We start from the raw sequence: 21,799 nt of genomic DNA, 5'->3' as shown, positions 1-21,799 counted from the left end.
CTCAATTTCAATATTAAAAGGCCATACTAATACAGCTGCTGTCAATCACTCACAACCGGCTTGGGAAGGCATTTATCGACTCAAGGCATCCACTGTAGACAACAGATTAACTTTTTTCCTATGCATTTAGAATGGTACTGGTTACATAAAATAAATAATCATCTGTGTTCTATGGTTCATACAGGAACTCCAGCTGAACAAGACTGTGCTAAGTAGACAAAACCTTAATAATCCCTTATTAAAAGCCTCTATGCACCTGTAGCTGTACTCCTTTCTTGTCTTCATTTTCCACATGAAGACGAATTCGGCCAAATTTATCATCTGAGATCCTAAGCATGATCATGCCGTGCAGCTCCATGTTCTGTAATCCTCCATCTCGGCCACAGGTTAATGTGATCTTTTCCTCAATCTTCATGTGCACACTGTAGAGAAAGAAAAATGAATTTGTTCAGAAAGGTAAAAACCAGAATTCCCTTTCTCTGGGGCTTAATGTTGATTAGCCACCAGCAACTTGTTTTAAGGTGTTGCTGCCATATGTATCAAAATTTATAGCATTATACAAACTATTACATTTTGTTAAAAATTTATTTTTGATTGCTTTGGGTCTTTGTTGCTGTACGCCAAACTATTACATTTAGAATGGATAAAAAGCAAGGTCCTGCTGTATAGCACAGGGAACTATATCCAATCTCCCAGGATAAACCATAATAGAAAAGAATTCCTATATCTATATATGCATAACTGAGTCACTCTGCTGTACAACAGAAATGAATACAACACTGTAAATCAACTACATTTCAATTTTTTAAAAAAGGAAAAGAATACTTTATCACTATAGAAAATAAAATAAAGCATTATATCCTTAGGTTTAGTGATTCTTCATTGTACAGATAAGTCTGCACCTGTACAAAACAATGTATGTTATTCACTGAAAAACTGTTTGCAATATCAAGTTTAGAAACAAATGTCTATCACTAGGAGGACGACTTAAATACATAAAAGTATGTCGACAAAATGAATACTGAGCAATTACAAGAAAAAGAGGAACAACTGACAAAGTTTTTTATTTGAAAATAATATCAAAAATTAAAAAATCAGAGACTTTTGTGGTGGTCCAGTGGTTAAGATGCTGCACCCACAGGGAGTGGGTTCAATCCCTGGTCAGGGAACTAAGTTTTCACACGTTGCATGGTGTGGCCAAAAAAGAAAAAAAAAAATTAAAATGGTAACAGGAATATATGTATACTTTTTTATCTATTGCTAATATTTTATCCCATTTGTTTGATCATTTGCATCTCTATGTAACTATATTTTACTTTTTCTCCTGAATTATTTACACGCAGATCATACACATCATGGTCCCTTACCCCTAAACATTTTTCAGAATGTACTTTGTGAGAATACGATATTCTCTCACATAACCACAGCTCTGTCATTAACTTCATAAATTTATCCGTTCAGTTCAGTTGCTAAGTCGTGTCCAACTCTTTGCAACTCCATGGACTGCAGCACGCCAGGCTTCCCTGTCCAACACCAACACCTGGAGCTTGCTCAAACTCATGTCCATTAAGTCGGTGACGCCATCCAACCATCTCATCCTCTGTTGTCCACTTCTCCTCCTGCTTTCAATCTTTCCCAGCATCAGGGTCTTTTCAAATGAGTCACTTCTTCACATCAGGTGGCCTAAGTATTGGAGTTTCAGCTTCAGGATCAGTCCTTCCAATGAACACCCAGGACTGATCTCCTTTAGGATGGACTGGCTGAACCTCCCTGCAGTCCAAGGGACTCTCAAGAGTCTTCTCCAACACCACAGTTCAAAAGCATCAAATCTTCGGCGCTCAGCTTTCTTCACAGTCCAACTCTCACATCCATACATGACCACTGGAAAAACCACAGCGTTGACTAGACGGACCTTTGTCGGCAAAGTAATGTCTCTGCTTTTTAATACGCTGTCTAGGTTGGTCATAGCTTTTCTTCCAAGGAGCAAGCGTCTTTCATTTCATGGCTGCAGTCACCATCTGCAGTGATCTTGAAGCCCCGAAAATTAAAGTCTGTCACTGTTTCCATCATTTACCCATCTATGCACCATGAAGTGATGGGACCAGATGCCATGATCTTGGTTTTTTGAATGTTGTGTTTTAAGCCACTCTCCTCTTTCACTTTCATCAAGAGGCTCTTTAGTTCTTCTTGGCTTTCTGCATAAGGGTGGTGTCATCTGCGTATCTGTTACTGATGTTTCTCCCAGTAATCAACTGATTTTTCACTTAATTACAGGAAAAAATTTCCTTATAACACCCCAAAAAGATGTCCTTTTCATCATAGGGGATTGGAATGAAAAAGTAGGAAGTCAAGAGAAAGCTGGAGTAACTGGCAAATTTGTCCTCGGAGTACAAAATGAAGCAGGGCAAAGGCTAACAGAGTTTTGCGAAGAGAACACACTGGTCATAGCACTCTCTCTTCCAACAACACAAGAGAAGATCTACACATGGACATCACCAGATAGTCAATACCGAAATCAGATTGGTTATATTCTTTGCAGCCAAAGATGGAAAAGCTTTATACAGTTAGCAAAAACAAGACTGGCAGCTGACTGTGGCTCCAATCATGAACTCCTTATTGCCAAATTCATACTTAAATTGAAGAAAGTAGGGGAAACCACTAGACCATTCAGGTATGACCTAAATCAAATCCCTTATGATTATACAGTGGAAGTAACAAATAGATTCAAGGAATTAGATGCGATAGACAGAGTGCCTGAAGAATTATGGATGGAGGTTCATGACACTGTACAGGAGGCAGGGATCAAGACCATCCCCAAGAAAAAGAAATTCAAAAAGGCAAAATGGTTGTCTGAGGAGGCCTTACAAATAGCTGTGAAAAGAAGAAAAGCTAAAGGCAAAGGAGAAAAGGAAAGCTGTATCCATTTGAATGTAGAGTTCCAAAAAATAGCAAGGAGAGTTAGGAAAGCCTTCCTCTGTGATCAGTGCAAAGGAATAGAGGAAAACAACAGAATGGGAAAGACTAGAGATCTCTTCAAGAAAATGAGAGGTACCAAGGGAACATTTCATGCAAAAATGGGCAAAATAAAGGACAGAAATGGTATGGACCTAACAGAAGCAGATATTAAGAAGAGGTGGCAAGGATACACAGAAGAAGTGTACAAAAAAGATCTTCATGACCCAGATAACCACAATGATGCGATCACTCACCTAGAGCCAGACATCCTGGAATGTGAAGTCAAGTGGGTCTTAGGAAGCATCACTACAAGCAAAGCTAGTGGAGGTGATGGAATTCCAGCTGAGCTATTTCAAATCCTAAAAGATGATGCTGTGAAAGTGCTGCACTCAATATGCCAGCAAATTTGGAAAACTCAGCAGTGACCGTGGGACTGGAAAAGGTCAGTTTTCATTTCAGTTCCAAAGAAAGGCAATGCCAAAGAATGTTCAAACTATCGCACAACTGCACTCATCTCACACACTAGCGAAGTAATGCTCAAAATTCTCCAACCCAGGCTTTAACAGTATGTGAAGCATGAACTTCCAGATATTCAAGCTGGATTTAGAAAAGGCAAAGGAACCAGAGATCAAATTGCCAACATCCGCTGGATCATAGAAAAGGCAAGAGAATACCAGAAACAATCTACTTCTGCTTTATTGATTATGCCAAAGCCTTTGACTGTGTAGATCACAACAAACTGGAAAATTCTTCAAAAGATGGGAATACCAGACCACTTTACCTGCCTCCTGAGAAATCTGTTGTCCAGAAGCAACAATTAGAACTGGACATCATACAACAAACTGGTTACAAATACGGAAAGAAGTACGTCAAGTCTGGATATTGTCACCCTGCTTATTTAACTTTTATGCAGAGTAAGTACATCATGAGAGACTCTGGGTTGGATGAAGCACAAGGTGAAATCAAGATTGCCGGGAGAAATATCAATAACCTCAGATATGCAGATAACACCACCCTTATGGCAGAGAGTGAAGAAGAACTAAAGAGCCTCTAGATGAAAGTGAAAGAGAAGAGTGAAAAAGCTGGCTTAAAACTCAACGTTCAGAAAACTAAGATCAAAAAAAAAAGAAAACTAAGATCATGGCATCCGGTCCCATCACTTCATGGCACGTAGAAGGGTAAACGATGGAAACACTGACAGACTTTAATTTTTTGGGCTCCAAGATCACTGCAGATGGTGACTGCAGCCATGAACTTAAAAGACGCTTACTCCTTGGAAGGAAAGTTAGGACCAACCTAGACAATGTATTAAAAAGAGACATAACTTTGCCGAAAAGGTCTGTCTAGTCAAAGCTATGGTTTTTCCAGTAGTCATGTGTGGATGTGAGAGTTGGACTATAAAGAAAGCTGAGCGCCGAAGAATTGATGCATTTGAACTGTGGTGTTGGAGAAGACTCTTGAGAGTCCCTTGGACTGCAAGGAGATCCAACCAGTCCATCCTAAAGGAGATCAGTCCTAGGTGTTCATTGGAAGGACTGATCCTGAAGCTGAAACTCCAATACTTAGGCCACCTGATGTGAAGAAGTGACTCATTTGAAAAGACACTGATGCTGGGAAAGATTGAAAGCAGGAGGAGAAGTGGACAACAGAGGATGAGATGGTTGGATGGCATTACTGATTCAATGGATATGAGTCTGAGTAAATTCCGGGAGTTGGTGATAGACAGGGAGCCCTGGCAGGCTGCAGTCCATGGGGTCACAAAGAATTGGACATGACTGAGCAACTGAACTGCAGTGAAAAAAAGCAAGTAGAAAATGTGTCAAGTACACCACCACTTATGTATAACAAGAGAAAAACAGAAATTATACCATATTTTTATTCATCTATACATATATTATCTCTCTTGGAAGATACACACAAAAACTAATTAATGCTAGTTGTATCTGAAGAGAGAACCTTGAATGGCTGCGTGGGAAGAAGTTTTAGTGCAACATCCTTTGAACCTTTTGACTTTTGAACAACTACATGAATGTATAATCTAGTTTTTAAAATAAGTAAAATAAAAGGTACTGCTGTTATGGGCCATTATTAAGTACAATCTATCCATATTCCTCACTAAAACAGGTTTTAGCTGGGTGAACTTCAGTGGTTTAAAAAACCGTGCTGGCATCCTACTTTATTCTGTTCCAACCTCTAAGTCTTCCCAGAAACAAAAGCATGAGACTCAAGACCACAGAGACATGTATCTAAAGACAATGCATGGTGTCATTTACCTTCATAAGCATTTGCTCCATGCTCAATAAGTATTCCAACATTCAGAAAAGAGTTTCAAGCTCTCTCTAGTACATGATAGTCTCCAACACCTTATTAAAATAGTGTCAAACCTGTCTCCCTCAGAGCAACAACTAGGAATAACACAGGAACTTCAGTGATTTGAAAGATTTATCCCAACAAAACACTGTTCATTTCATATAAAATAAGACACACAAAATACTCCTCTTTGAAGCACACCTGATAGAGGTATCCTCCCAGACTCATCTTTCACCTGACCTCAAAATCATCAGTAACAGTAGAAAGTCTGGGCTTCAAGACAAGAAATCTGAGTCATGAAAGTGTGAACTTGATAACTACCACTTAAAAATGTTACCAACCAGTACCATAGTCCTGCGATAAGAGACAAATCAAAATATTCTATACTGGCTTTAAATACTTAAAAAGCAAAAATAACACATTTGCTACTAAAGATATTTATAATTTTTGTCCTAATTAGAGAAAGACATGCCAAAATATAGTACAGAGTGAATCACTGTTCTAGTACTCCAACTCAAGTCCATTTTAAGAGACAAAGTATAAACTAAGCATGAAGAAAAGTTATTTTTTGTTTAATTTAACCACCACAGAGTTGGTAGAAAGGTTAAGTTCTAAACAGAAAACGGAAGGCTAAGAGTCCCCAGTCATGGTTCGAAGAGGGCAGAGGGGGAATATCTCATGTTCATACCTAAAATTTTACTGAAGTGTAGCTGATTTACAATGTTGTGTTTAATGTCTACTGTACAGCAAAGTGACTCAGTTATACATATTTATTTTTTTCATATTCCTTTCCATTATGGTTTATCACAGGATATTGAATGTAGTTCCCTGTGTCATAATATACAGTAGAACCCTGCTGTTTAGAATATACTCTTAAGTCTTTTATATCTGGAAAAATTAAAAAACACAAAACGAATTTATAAAGTATTGAGATAAAAAAATTTTTAACACCATGTGGTCTGTTCCTACTGAACAAGTCACCACTTACCTCTCCATATTAATGGGTGGAGCATGCACTTTGGTTGCTTCAGAGGTACGCTTGCCCATATTGGAGGATATGATATTTTCGCCTTCAGATTTCAATTTGTCAACGAAGTTATCTACTTCCTTTCCTTTGGCTCCCAGTTTCAGAGCCTTGCTAGGGCCTGAAGGTCTAAGTGGAAGAATGCAAAAATAAAAAAAAATACACACATGATTTAAAAAGTTAAAAACTAATTAATAATTCCCTATCACTAAAGCTTTCCCTAAAGCTGTTCTTTAAGAGAAATGTGAATACCTCAAGGGATAAACTAAAGTTTCCTAGTGTTTAGTGGACCACTAAACTATTTCTTGTTTGAACTGGCAGCTGGATCACTATTAACATGTAAGGTTCAGAGATTCTCTTTGGCCCAATAGTTAGGATTCCGTGCTTCCACTGCAGGGCACAGGTTCACAGGTTCACTCCCTGGTTGGGGAACTAAGATCTTGCATGCTATAGGGGCATGACCGAAAAACAAACAAACAAAAGAACCACATAAGCTTCAAGTACCCAAAGACCAAAGGTATACTTTGATAAGCATGTATGATCTGAGGAAAACTTTGTACCTTCTATCCAGATAAATATACTTATGTACAAACAAACTTTTTCATATAACTTTAGGTAGTTTAGATTCTCCCTGAAATCCATTTATGAACACTAGATTAAAAGTATGTGTCCCTTTAACAGTTAAATAACTCTTCTTCCAATATAAGGCAACTCTCATAGGAAATTGAGCTTCAAGGTAAAATTTGTAGAACTCTCTTTCACACAAAAGGAAAAACACCGCCATCAAATTTCTCCCTTATCCCCATATTATCAATATGCAACCAAATTTAATATTACAACTTACTTTATCAAGGCACTCATTATTTAATAGTTTGCCTAGAAATCAGATATTGCTCTGAGATACACACATATAGCCTTCATCTGCCATTCTAGAACTGTACTCTAGGTGATTACACTAGATTATACCTGGCTGGTGCGGGTGCCACTTTTGGTTTGTCAGTTTCAATGATGGTCTCTGTGATCATAGAAGTTGTGCTGCCTCCAGACACTGTGGAGCTTCCAAAGCCCCCAAATCCTGGTGCTTTTTTGCCCTGTCTCTCTGCATCTCTTCGGGCCTGCTGTAATTCTTTTGCTTTACGCCGCATCTCAGCCTTGGCTTCACGCTCTTGAGTCTACGAAAAGAGACATACTTGGATGCAGCTTTGAATTCAGACCAGACTAGTAAATAAAGAAAGGAAAGTCAGACAGAGAAGCCTAAAAGAAAGACACAAACCAGCAGTCTCAAAGAAGACCCTATTTACCTCTCTGACTGCTCTGAACACCTTCTCCTCATGGGAATCCATTTCTGTGAAGGTTCTGATCTGTGCCAGGTTAACATTCTCCCGGTATCCCAAGGCAACAATTTCGTCAAATGCAAAAATCAAATCAAAACAGTGCTCAGATATTTCATTCTCTTCTAAGGCTCGGCAATATTCAGGAATCTAATCATGAGGAACAATGGAAAAGAAATATTTAGAATGTATCAGCAGTTATGCTTTCCAATTCTTATCCTATAAAATACATATATTTCAATATGCCTGAATCGCTTTACTAGCTCCTTCCACTACTCTTTAAGCAAGTCTCTGGCATAAGCCTTTGTATGCCAGATGTGTGGCTACATCAACAAATTTCATCGAAAGAATATTATCTAAAAATATGGCCAAACAAGTGTCAGAACCACAATGGCAGGTTATAGTTACCGCTAAGGAACTGGGAAACAAAAGAGCAATTTTCATACTCTCCTTTGTAATATTTACAGTCTTAGGATATCCAGTAAAAGGAGATGTGACATAAGATGCTGGGACAGGGACTAGGTGCATAGAACACGCAAAATGATAAGCATCAGCTGCTTTGGGGAAAAAATAGTTTCACACAAAAACTTAAACTCCAAAAACCTTAATGCAATATTACAGGACTCTTACCACTCTTGAGAAGAGCCTTAGGGTCTCCAGATCTTCTAAGATGTTGCTGTTTTTGGTAGTGATCAGTACCATGTACAATTTCTCCATAGGCTGGTAAACATATCTGACACTCTCTGTTTCCACAAATGTATGTTGTTTTCCAGTGTTCATGAGCTTTGGAAAAGCTGCTAACAAGCCCTCAATCCGAGTTCGAGTCATCTCTACAAACTGTCGAGAAACAATAGCTTTTCCTGCTTTTGTACAGACTGCTGCTGCCAACAGCACCTGCAAGGAACATGTAAATAAGTACTAATCATTTTTTTACATGTGTTTTCTCAACATCTTCAGATCCGTAGAATGCCACACTCAGTTATTTAGTGATATAACTACTACTAGAATGCTGACTTTCAGATTCTACCTCATTGCTCTTTTAATTACACTATGTCATTCATAAGATAAAGATGAAGTAGAGGAAAATGAAGCTATTACTCCTATTTTTCAATAACACACCTAGAGAAAAACTTAGTAAAGAAATAATTTTTTCTAAGCCTACACACATTATTAATCGGTACCCTGTGACTCAAAACTGGATTGCTCTCTGCTTTGGCAGACCCATAAATAGCTTAAACTTATTCAAGGAAAAACAAATTTCTACAGAGGTCTGATCAGGCAGGCTGAATAGTTATACAAGGCCCCAAAACTTTCCTTTCATTTTTACCTAAAACATGGAACCAATCTAGTGAGTCTAAATTTATCTTCTGCTCTTTGATTAACCCACACTAACTCACCTCCAGTCACACAAACAATCTGTAAAAGGAAAAACTAAGTGGCTCAATGTTTCACACAGGTTTTGACACTGGGCAATGATCAAGACCAACGGCCTTTTTTTCAGAGTCTGGCATTTCATTAAACAAAACAAAGCACCAAGGAAGATATGACCAAATGTCATTAGCAGAGTAGTAAGAAAATTAAGTATAGTGTTAACAGTATCTTCATTGCAGGAACCCAGAAGTTTATAAGGAAGGACAAGTAACAGAAAGACTATTTACACATATCAGAAGCCTCAATACTAGGATACGATTTCTGAAATATTAACATTCTATTGGTCAGGTTCCTCAGTTTTACAGAAATCTTTCCTCTACAGGTGAGCAGCTGGAAAAAAAACAAGTTAGTCAATTTGAGTATTCTTTTAGTTTCAAAACATCAATATAGTTTTACAGTGATTACAGGAGAACATAATGTCCTTATTCATCAAGGATAGGTCATCAGATTATTTGGGAGATAGTTACTATCACACTTATGTCCAAGCAGCTAGGTAAAAACAATTTATAGTGAAAAAGTGTTTGATCTATATCTTGCACAAATAACTTTCCTCTACCAAACAGATCTTTATTTTTACTGATTGATTTATTTCCCATGAACATTGTGCACATTTTCTCACATGAAATCTCAAGAATAAATCCTATCAACTGCTCTATTTCCCAAATAACAACTGCAAGTTTAGAAAGAAACACATTTAAGAGAGTAATACAATTTTATGCTCCTGAGTCTATCAATTCTATGTTGAAACTTACCTTAATTATGCTGGCATAAAGTTATGTAGTATAGAATTCAAAAGTTAAAAAAAAAAAAGTAGCTCTACTTCATAAATAAATACTTTCAGGAAGAATCTTGCTTTGTAAATTATATCCTTTTAAAAACATGTGTGCTCAGTCGCTCAGTTGTGCCCGATTCTTTGCGACCCCAGGAACTGCAGTCCGCAAGGCTCCTCTGTCCATGGGAATTCTCTAGGCAAGAATACTGGAGTGTCTCCCACATTGCAGGCAGATTCTTTACTCTCTGAGCCACCAAGGAAGCCCAAGAATACTGGAGTGAGTAGCCTATCCCTTCTCCAGGGGATCTTCCCCACCCAGGAATCGAACCAGGGTTTTCTGCATTACAGGCGTTCTTTACCACTTGAGATACCAGGGAAGCCCCTAAAATAGCCCCTGTATGTCTAAAATATATTTTTGTATTTATAAAATATAAAAATATATCTTTGTATCTTATATTTAAAAATATAAGATGATATTTTAGACATATGGAAAAGTAGAGAGTATAAAAATTACAGTTGAAAAAAAAAAATTAGTTGATTACTTTAAAAATGGTAAATAAGCTCGCTTAAAAGTCCCAGAACAGTCATCTTTCCCCAAAATACTTATAATTTTAAAAAATAAATAAAGAGTTTTGTACTTAAGAAATGTATCATTCACCATCACAACTACTTGGGAGGTTGCTGTTATCACCCAGGCAAGAGGCAAGAAGATATACTGAGGGGAGTAAAAGATCCCCCAAAAAGAATAAAAATGCAACAAGGTTATGACCTATTCTTTTCAGAAGAAATCTTCCACTCCATGTCTTTATTATTTTGGTGCTGTTGTTGCTATGTAATTTTTTTAAAATTCAGCTTTATTGAGGCAGAATTAACATATAAACTTATAAGTGTATATGGTGATTTCACATCTTTCATTTTATTTTTTTCTTCCAGTTTAACTGAAATATAATTGACATACAGCACTGAAAGTTTAAGGTATATAGCATGATGATTTGACTTAATATACATCACAAGTTTGGTGAACATCTGTCATCTCATATAGGTAGAACATTAAAGAAATATAAAAAACGGAATTCCCTCATGGTCCAGTGGTTAGAACTCTGCACTTTCACTACAAAGGACCCAAATTCGATCCCTACTCAGGGAACTAAGATCCTGTAAGCCGCCTGGCATGGCCAAAAAGAAATAGAAAAAAAACTTTTCCCTTGTGATGTGATTCTTTTAACAACTTTCATATATATATGATACAGCACTGTTAGTTATACTGATCATATTGTACACTGCATGTCCAGTACTTACTTAGCTTATAACTAGAAGTTTGCACTTTTTTGACTACCTTCATCCAATCTCCCTCCCCCACCAGTCCCTGCCACTGGTGACCACAAATCTGATCTCTTTTCTATGAGTTTATTTTTTTAACAATAAGATTAAATTTATTTATTTTTAATTGGAGGATAATTGCTTTATAATATTGTATTGGCTATTTTTAAAGTATAACTGACCTACAACACTATGTTGGTTTTTGGTATACAACATAGTTATTCTGTATTTCTATACATTTTAAAATGTTCACCATGTTAACCTAGTCACCATCTGTTACCATATAAAAATATTACATAATTATAGACTATATTCCCCACATTGTTCCCATTCATGTCTTTAATAGTGTGAAATAAAGATTTCTTCAAAAAAGGGCAAGAACTCCTATAATTCTTGGTACAACACGTGTGCTTAGTCGTTCAGTCATGTCCGACTCTTTGCAACCCCATGGACTGTAGCCCACCAGGCTCCTCTGTCCACAGGGATTCTCCAGGCAAGAATACTGGAGTGGGTTGCCATGCCCTCCTCAGGGGATCTTCCTGACCCAGGGATAGAACCCAGCTCTCCCGCACTGCAGGCAGATTCTTTACCATCTGAGCCACCAGGGAAGCCCAAGAATACTGAAGTGGGTAGCCTATCCCTTCTCCAGGGGATCTTCCTGACCCAGGAATTGAGCCGGGGTCTCCTGGAGAAGGACATGGCAACCCACTCCAGTATTCTTGCCTGGAGAATCCCAGGGACAGAGGAGCCTGGTGGGCTGCCGTCTACAGGGTCGCATAGAGTCGGACACGACTGAAGTGACTTAGCAGCTCCTGCATTGTAGGTGGATTCTTCACCAGCTGAGCTACCAGGGAAGCCCTGGTACACACACAGTAATACCTTAATCTTGAAGAAGAAATTGACCTACAATTATCACCAGTCAAGAGACTTAGACTTGTTTAGAAGAATAAAACCAAATATACTCAAAAATTTGCTTTCACATTAATTTTTATCATATGAGGTTCATGTTCCAACCATCTGCATATTTCTGGCAGAAAAAGAAAAAAGCAAAGGTAGTTGCTGCTTTAGCTTATGAGTGATCAGCAGGTATGTCTTTGTATGTGTCATATTTGACACATATATCCAAATAAAGTAAGATTTCTGTCCCAATAGGAGCCCTCATAAAAGACCTACATCACATAAAAATTTGTACACATGTTCACAGCAGCATTATTCAAAACACCTACCTAATACATAATAAAAAGTGAACACCGGGAATTCCCTAGCAGTCCAGTGGCTAGGATTTGGCACTTTCACTGCCATGACCCATGTTCAATCCCTGGTCAGGGAACTAAGATCCTGGAAGTCACAAGGCAGGGCCAAAAAAACTAAAAATCTGTGTATCTAAATAAGTAAATAAACAGTGAAAACCCAAATATCCACCAACTTATGATTGGATAAACAGAATGTGGTACATCCATACAATGGCATATTATTCAGCTATAAAAAGGAATGAAGAATATGCTATAGTATGGATGAACTTTGAAAATATTACACTAAATGAAATAAACCAGATACAAAAGGCAACATCTCACATGATTTCATTTTCGTGAAACATCCAGAATAAGCAAATTCAGAGAGAGAAAGTAGATGAGTGGTTACCAGGGACTGGGAAAGGGGAAATGGAAAGTGAAAGTGAAGTCGCCCAGTCATGTCCAACTCTTTGGGATCCCATAGACTGCAGCCTACCAGGCTCCTCTGTCCATGGGATTTTCCAGGCAATAGTACTGGACTGGATTGCCATTTCCTTCTCCAGGGGATCTTCCCAACCCAGGGCTCGAACCCAGGTCTCCCACATTGTAGACAGACGCTTTACCATCTGAGCCACCAGGGAAGTCCGTGAATAAAAAAAGGAATGGAAGGCAAACCCATAGATTAAAAGGGACTTAAGAGACATGTCAACCAATCACATTGTATAATCTTACTTGAATCCTGATTCAAATTACTGTTTAAAAAAATTATAAGACAAATGGGAAAATATGAACAGTGAATGAACAGTTAATGACATTTAAGAAATTATTGATAAATTTAAGGTATGATATATCCATTAAAAGTATTTTTTAATATAAATTTATTTATTTTAATTGGAGGCTAATTACTCACTAAAAGTATTTTTTAGACAAGGAATATTTTTTTTTTTTTAAAGAGTTCTATAGATTCAAATTCTTCTAGTCTTTCATATTAAAGACTTTCTCTCAATCACTTTACATTGAACATCTACATGAATTGTGTAGGGTAGATTTTATCCTCAGTCTCAAACTGTGCTAGTTTTACATGTACTAATAAAAGACCATCTGATTTATAAATTATCCAGAGGATCAGAACTCACAATTTCATGTGTTGGATGTCAGTAATGATTTTTTTTTTCTTTTTCTGTACTATGAGGTTTGTGGGATCTTAAAATAGTTCACCAACCAGGGACTGAACCTGGGCTCTTGGCAGTGAAAGCCCAGACTCCCAGCCACTGGACTGCTAGGGTATTCCCAATAAATATTTCTTTTAAAATCAACTGCTCTACTATAATACAAATGGGTTTTTATGACTCATAATAAAGCTTCCAAAAGTATCAATATGGTACATGGATTCAAAAAGTGCTAAATATTAAAAATTGTATGTCAAAGTTCTAGGAGACCGTAATTCAAAAAGCACACCTAGTGACAATGATGCCTGTGAAGAATTTGGATAAATCGTTTCATGAAGATAAGAACAGAAAAAAATGAATTATTTTTCAATTTAAAAATCAACAGTATATTTAAGTAAATTATTAAATACCTTAAGAACATAAGTAAATTTTTAAATACTTTAAATATTTGTGCTACAGTCCTAAAAGTTTATATACTCCAAAAAGGTTTCCTTAATATTCTCATCAGGAAAATGAAGAATTTCCTTATATTTGAGATGATCTCACATTGGTTTCTTCTTTTCCCAAAGACTATGTGAATTAGAAATAATGTTCTAAATTTGCAAAGAATCAAGTTAACATATCAGGAAAGTTAAATGACTGGAAGTGAGAAGATCTGGATCCTAGTTTTTGTTTTATTTACTATCTGTCTGATTTAAGTTATGTTTCAACCTCTCAGCCTCAGTTTCCTCCCTTAGAAAATGGAGCATCATCTGACAATCTCACAAGTTATTATGAGGACCAAATGAGAATAATAAAACTGTAAGCCAAAGCACTTATACCACAACACTTATATACAACTTATACCACATATACTCACAATGTAAAGCAGCATCACTATTAACTTGCCAAGAAATGTATCTTATTAAAACCTTTGTCATTTCAAAGCAATGGATTTTTACCTTTATGGATTTGGCAATATTTTAACAGATTAAAAATGGACACATACTCCCTAAAAAATTTTACATTTAATGTCAGAAAATTCATAGATCCTCTAGAGTAGTAATTCTCAAATGATCCATAGAGAAATCACTTTATGCAGTGAGAAATATTACTAATAAATGGGAGCACATTATAAATTTAATACTTACAAAGGGCCTCCTCACCAAAAAAAGGCTGAGAATCACAGTCCTACAAAGTATGATTCCCCCATCCGAGAATTTTGCAATGTTTTGACGAATAAAATAAGCCACAGTAGAAATACTAAGCACAGCACAATTTAAACACTTGAAGTCAAAAACCTACCCAGAGAAAGGATTGCTCAGACCAAACCTTCAGACCTATATATATATATATATATACGCTGTTTAACTACAAAGCCCATATTTAATATATCTAATAACAGTAACTCTATTAGAAACAATGTTTATAGGCTTCAGGGTACTTCTCAGGCATCTAGAATTCAAAATACCTCCATACCATACGGATAAGAGTTTAAGTAAAAATTAACATCAAGGCAACATTTAAAGGGAAAAAGAAATTAAAGACAGCCTCTGACCAGAGAGGTGTATGCTATCCATTCAAACTTTGCTTTATCAATTGGGCATGGTCAAAGGCTAACTATAGTACTGGCAATCTCCATTTTGGCTGTATTACTATAAGAATTAACTAAATAATTATTTATTGGATACCTACTATACATACTAGATGCTCTCTGGGACTACAATGAGGAAATTAGTAGGACTGGCAGTCTTAAGAAATCTAGTAGGATCCCAAAAGTTCTTATCTCAAGAAAAATAAATTATTTTCTAACTATGTATAGTGATATTAACTAGACTTATTTTGATGATCATATCACAATATATATAAATATCAAATTATTATCCTGTAAATATGAAAGTAATATGCTGTACGTCAATTACACCTCGGAAAAAAAGGCGGCAGCAGCCTAGCAGGGATAAGACACAAACTAGGCAGAATGTGTAAAGTAATGCACTATGGGAATTCAGAGGAAGAAGAGATTACTTCTAGCTCACAAGATCATGAAGATTTGATGGAACAAACACTACTTAAACTATGCTTTGATCAATCAGGAAACTTGACTATGTAAAGATGAAGGAGCAGTAGGGTAAAATAGTAGGTCCTCTCTTTTGAGTCATTCCATCATTCAGACACAAGCAAATAAGGCTCCCAAAGTAGGACCGAAGTGCCCAAGACTAAGTATGACTCTCAACTTCAAAACACCCAAGACATCACAATCACAGTTCCCACAAAGTTGACATAGGTTTCTATTCGTTATTATTCATGTTAACGCAGCAGTTAATAACTTGGTTGGGAGGTATGGTCAACAAGAGAAATTTAACCTATTCTAAATCAACATTCGTCTTCTTAAATGCCTTGAAATAATTTTCTCTTCATATCAATGTTTACCAATTATTAAAATACAGTATACACTAAAAGGTAGGTTAATTTTTCCTACTATAATTTGACCTGATTTTCTTTGGGAAACAGTGAATAAGTATAATTCTCTATACAGTTATTTTGCTTGTTTTTTACATTTTTGGAAAAGAGCATTTAGACCTAAAACAAACTTTCAAGAGTCCTTGCGTTTGTTTTTTTAAAAAATATTTATTTATTTGCCTGTGCCAGGTCTTAGCTGACAAGGGATTTTTTTTAAATTTTCCTTGCAGCATGCGAGATCTTAGTTGCAACATGTGGGTTCTAGTTCCCTGACTAGGGATTAAGCCCAGGCTCCCTGGATCCGGAGCACAGACTTTTAGCCACTGGATCACCAGGGGAGTCCCTCTGGGCCCAGAGTTATGGAGATGATCTCCTCAGGATTGTTTTAAAAAATAAAGTTCCCCAATAGGTTAAACTTTGTTAGACAACTTTTCTCTTAATATACTTAAAATACTTTGAATATATTATCATTTGTTTTTGGATTAAATAACAACACTCTCCTATTCAAGTTCCTTGAATAAAGAAAGCTGGAGAATTAGATTTCTGTTCTGCCTCTACCACTAATTATATAACATTGGATGTCACTTAATCGCTTCTTGACATACACCTAAAATACAGGTTGAAGTGAAGTGAAGTGTCCAACTTTTTGCGACCCCATGGACTGTAGCCTGCCAGGCTTCTCTGTCCATGGAATTCTCCAGGCCAGAATACTGGAGTGGGTAGCCATTCCTTTCTCCAGGGTATCTTCCCAAACCCAGGGATCGAATCCAGGTCTCCCACATTGCAGGTGGATTCTTTGCCTTCTGATGTTAGTTTATGTGAAAGTGCCTTTGCATCTCTATGATACTGTAACTCTAAGCATTTGAAAACTATAGCAACAGAAAATTTGCAATGTTTCCATTTCACACCCACTGCTCCAGTGGTAACTACTTTGGAACCATGTTTTGCATTAATATTAAGCTGCCGAAAGGCAAACTGCCTAACCAAAACAAACCATATGTATGTTTATAGTGTACGTGTGTCAGATAGCTGCCATTATCATCCCTTCATCTCTACTAGCTATAGAAGTCCAAAAATAACAGGAAAAATATGACCAATTCCTTAAAGAAAAAAGTCAAAGACTTCCTCGAACCTCTAAATGCTTCCGTATTCCTCACTTCCACAATTAGCCAGTAACTCTGTTCTTTGTAATTCACTGTAATGATGATCTCTATATAATTCATGATCATATTAAGGCTAGTTTCTACAACTGTCATAAAGGATCATTTTGTCTTTCTTGCTTGCATGAAATGATTACAGATAATATCAAATCGGGGGAGATTACAATAAAACATAGAGCACAAAACAAAACCAAAACTTGAAGTTACTCAGTAAGAGTTTTAAGCTCATCACCAAGTTCCTGTCCTAAAACAAAAAACTTGTAGTAGAGTATAAAAATAAAAGGACATTGTTCTCAGTTTCTGCACTGTACTTCCTATTTGGAGAATAGACAAGATGGCAAATCAACAGAAACTCAAGAAATTATTTTCATTCTTTGCTCTCCTCTGAAACAACAATCAAAAAGATACATAAAGAATACAACAGGTGTGCAGCTGCTGTATTGCATATGAAAAAGAAAAAATACCCCCTAATTGGGAATTAGTTATTACTGTGTAGGATTTCCGGAGAAGGCGATGGCACCGCACTCCAGTACTCTTGCCTGGAAAATCCCATGGAGGAGCCTGGTGGGCTGCAGTCCATGGGGTCGCTAGGAGTCGGACACGACTGAGCGACTTCACTTTCACTTTTCACTTTCATCCACTGGAGAAGGAAATGGCAACCCACTCCAGTGTTCTTGCCTGGAGAACCCCAGGGACGGGGGAGCCTGGTGGGCTGCCGTCTATGGGGTCGCACAGAGTCGGACACGACTGAAGTGACTTAGCAGCAGTGTAGGATTTCAGTGCCCCCTGTCCCAGCCCCCAATCTCAGCCATAGAAACCCAAATCTAGCTTTCTAATAACTAATGATTCTTGAGAACTGAACATACTGTGATCACTGATATTTAATGAGATCACTACAATAGATTTACTCACTCCCCATACTTAGTAAATAAGAAAAGAATAGCACTCTGTAGATAAGCAAAGACTTCACAGATTAGGGCTACAATGAGACTTAATATCAAGTTCATTCAAATATAAACTTATTAAGGAAAAAAACTGACTATAATGATACCAGACAAATGTTAAGAAAGTAAGAACATGTTCTCATTAATTTGATGAAAACTAGAAAAAAGATTTTTTTTTTGTACTTGATTTTATAACTAAGTCATCATAAATCATTTGTTTTTCCATTTGTTCATTTTATTTCTCTACTAGGACTTTGCAGTGTAGGACATTTTGCACCAAGTTCAGTCACTAAAGCTAAAGGAAATTTACTATTCAAAAACCAACATTTACATACTGATATCTACAATTTATTTTAAAGTGCATTTTAAAAAAATATATTTATTTATTTGGCTGTATGAGCTCTTAATTGCAGCATGTGGGATCTAGTTCCCTGACCAGGGATCAAACCCGGGCCCCCCCCTGCATGGGGAGCGTGGAGTCTTAGCCACTGGGCCACCAGCGAAGCCCCTAAAATGCATTAAAAAAAAGACGACCACAGGATGGATGAATAATTAGATGTGTGATAAAGCAAAAATAGTGAAATGTTAATTACAGACTAGCTGGTGGTTACATGCGTGTTCACTGTAAAGCTCTCAACTTTCTTACATGTTTGAAAATTTTATTATAGATCAACTTTTAGAACTCTGGATACAGCTTTTAGATTCAAGAAATCTTTGCAAACTGTTACCCTATTTGGACATTTCTTTGTCCAGGGATCTCTTTGTAAAGGAACGGAACCCATAAATATTACACAGAAAAATACTTAATAATGCCTTAAGACTCAACAGAGCAGAATGTACTGAGATAAGTTGTTCTCCAGAGTACACAAATCTGTAGGTATCTGGATCATACCAAGTTCCAAATAATTCAGAACTATAGGCATATTTAAATGTGACACATCTGTATGTATATGCAGTGTCCAAATAACATGCAAAATTTATGTTTTTATGTTTACCATGTAACACCTAGGGCCCTCTGGGCCCTCTGGGTATCGATGAATTAAAAATACTACTGGGGAAAAAAATAGCACGACCTTCCCAAGAACTTATCAACAAACAAGGTTTTTGTTAAGATTATCTACATTTGGTTTATATAATAAAGCTTTTAATTTTGCTTTTAATGTTATACTCTGAAATGCACTACATGTACATCTAAGATGTAAAAAGAAAGTAGTTTTAAAATCACTACCCGAATACTAAGCCTTCTAGTGGAAATGAAGAAAGGAGTTTTTGGAAATTTTATGTCCAATATAAAAGTTTTATGAGACAAACCTGCTTGATGCAATGTATATGCCTGAAGCTGAAGAAAACTGTTCAGCGATTTAATGCCCAAGCCTGAATCTCCTCACCCACCAAGTTTTCATCTAAAAAGGTTGTGAACAGAACTTAGTATAACTGGCACCAAATTATATATTGTCATCTCTGAAATGTGTAGGAAGATGTTTTAAATCAAATTATTAATCTAGTGTCAAAAAGAGAAATAAGAAAAGCACACCCTTCAAAAGATTAAACGACATAAAGTGCACTTTAAAAATTACTAGCTTCTTTGGAAGCAAAAAACTTCTACTTCACAAATGTTCACAAACCGTAGTGATGAAGCCGGACGTAGTGGAGTGAGCACTATGTTTTGTTTCATCTCTCACAAGCATTGATTTTAACCTTCTCCACTACAGACGAGATGGGAGAAGAAAATGGCAACCCATTCCAGCATTCTTGCCTGGACAGAGGAACCCGGTAGTCCATGTGATCGCAAAAGAGTCAACTTAGCCACTAAACCACCACCACCACAGATGAGAACGCGAAGATAATTCAACTGAAGGCAAGTAACAGGTCCCAAAGAATAAATCCCTTCTCACTCCTGTGAGACATCTGATTACGATATGCCACATCCACACTTCACCTGAACTATAAGCTCCTTGAAGACAGAAAACCTGTGTTCTCCACAACTGGCTCTCATCTTCCCAATGCTCTATACACAGAGTATACCCAATCACACCGACAAATGGACACACCTAACATCTACAGAAGCGGGCAGCAGGTTTCTGGGTTACCTGGGTCCTACAATTAGTGCCGTATCACTGTCAGAAGTTACTCCTTCCCGTTCTGTGCCTCCCTATGCACTTTCCTCTATTTCTCCTTTTCCAACAAACCAAAGAAAAAGTCCTCAACACTAATGATTTAGATTTCAAACATCCACGGCCTACGGAACACCGGGGATGAGAGGTGAGTTGATTACAGAACGAAGTGAACCCCTGACAGAAGCCCAGCTTGGGGCGCCGAGGCACCCACTGAACCTGCTGGACACCAGAGGCCAGGTCAGCAGCGTGGGGTCCAAGACCCATCACTAAGAGGTAGGTTCTTGCAGAGCAAAAACCCCGGGCCCGCTTTAGGGCCCGAATCCCGGCAGAGGAGGGTGCCTCGCTGATGGCGGGGGAGGGGTGTGGGCGCGACGATAGAGGGACTGCAGTCAGGTCCCTCGGATCTCCTGCGGAGTCGATCACAGGGTGGAGAAGCCCCCAGAGCCCCGAGGAAGTGTCCGGCTCCCGGCTCTTGGGGCGGGGCTCCTCCAGCCCCAGCACAGGCCGGTAGCAGGGAGAACGGTCGAGCAAGGCCGGACGCGGGAGGTGAGCCCGGCTCGGGTCTTACCATGGTGACGGCGGTAGTGGGGCGCACCCGCGCGCTCCGGCTCCACTGCGGCTAGGGCTGGGGTCGGGGGAAGGGGAGGACCGGCCGCTCCGGACCTGCTGCCCCCCTGACAGGAGCGCCGCCGACTCGCCTCTTACCAAGATGGCGTCCTCGAGCCACGTCTCCAACCGGAAACGGCGCGGGTCAAAGGGCGGGGGGCGGGGCGCCGTGAGGTGGGGAGACTGCGGGCGCCGGCTAGCAACGCAGGTTGTGCCAGGGAGGCCTGGGGGCTCGACCTCCAACGTGGAACCATAGGCTTGTCTCCCTTCTGTGTTCGTCAGCGCTTTTGGTTAACTTGCGACATCTCTTGCAGTTTATAAAGCTCTCAAAGAGACCGTATCATTTGATATACACGATAACTGGTGTTCATAGGGACTAGTAGCCAGAATATACAAAGAACTTTTAAAATTCAACAATGGAAAGACAACTAATCCTATTTTTAAATGGCTAAAATAGCCATTTCTCTAAAAAAGGTATATAAATGACCGGTAGGCACGTAAAAAGATGCTCAACATCTTTAATCTTTAGAGAACCCCACTTCACATCCGTTAGGATGGTTGTAATAGTAAGTGTTGATGAGAATGTGGGAAAATTAAACCCTTATACACTGCTGGTGGAAGCATTAACTAGTGCTGCTGCTTTGGGAAACAGTTTGGCAGTTCCTCAAAAAATTAAACATAGTGTTACTGTGGGATCCAGCAATACCACTCCTAGGTATATATCCAAGAGAATGAAAAGAACATATCCAAAGAATTCACCTGTCAATGCAGGGGACGTGGGTTTGACCCCTGGTCCAGAAAGATACCACAAGCTGCAGAGCAACTAAACCCATGTACTGCAACTCCTGAGCCTTCTCTAGAGCCCCCATAGGGCAACTACACCCTGTGCTCTGGAATAAGAGAAGCACTGCAATGAGAAGCCTGGGCCCCTCAACAAAGAGTAGCCCCTGCTTTCCACAACCAGAGAAAGCCCACTCACAGCAGCAACG

At 38.2% G+C, this 21,799-nt stretch overlaps 1 protein-coding gene across 1 annotated transcript in view; it reads right to left on the bottom strand.

The window, feature by feature from the left end:
* ARCN1 (archain 1) overlaps positions 1-20,945 on the bottom strand; it is a 29,716-nt gene extending 8,771 nt beyond the window's left edge. The window contains exons 1-6 of the mRNA XM_061440507.1: positions 20,773-20,945; positions 8,251-8,514; positions 7,591-7,770; positions 7,256-7,461; positions 6,254-6,418; positions 257-422 (exon numbers count right to left, since the gene is read on the bottom strand). Of these exons, the coding sequence (XP_061296491.1) occupies positions 257-422; positions 6,254-6,418; positions 7,256-7,461; positions 7,591-7,770; positions 8,251-8,514; positions 20,773-20,775 (984 nt within the window). The 5' untranslated portion in view covers positions 20,776-20,945. The remainder of the gene's footprint in view (positions 1-256; positions 423-6,253; positions 6,419-7,255; positions 7,462-7,590; positions 7,771-8,250; positions 8,515-20,772) is intronic.
* Between the last annotated feature and the right edge of the window lie 854 nt (positions 20,946-21,799).

The sequence above is a fragment of the Bos javanicus genome, chromosome 15, assembly GCF_032452875.1.
Source record: "Bos javanicus breed banteng chromosome 15, ARS-OSU_banteng_1.0, whole genome shotgun sequence".
Taxonomy (NCBI): domain Eukaryota; kingdom Metazoa; phylum Chordata; class Mammalia; order Artiodactyla; family Bovidae; genus Bos; species Bos javanicus.
Note: the sequence above shows the minus strand (reverse complement) of the source record. Positions and strands in the feature narration are given on the sequence as shown.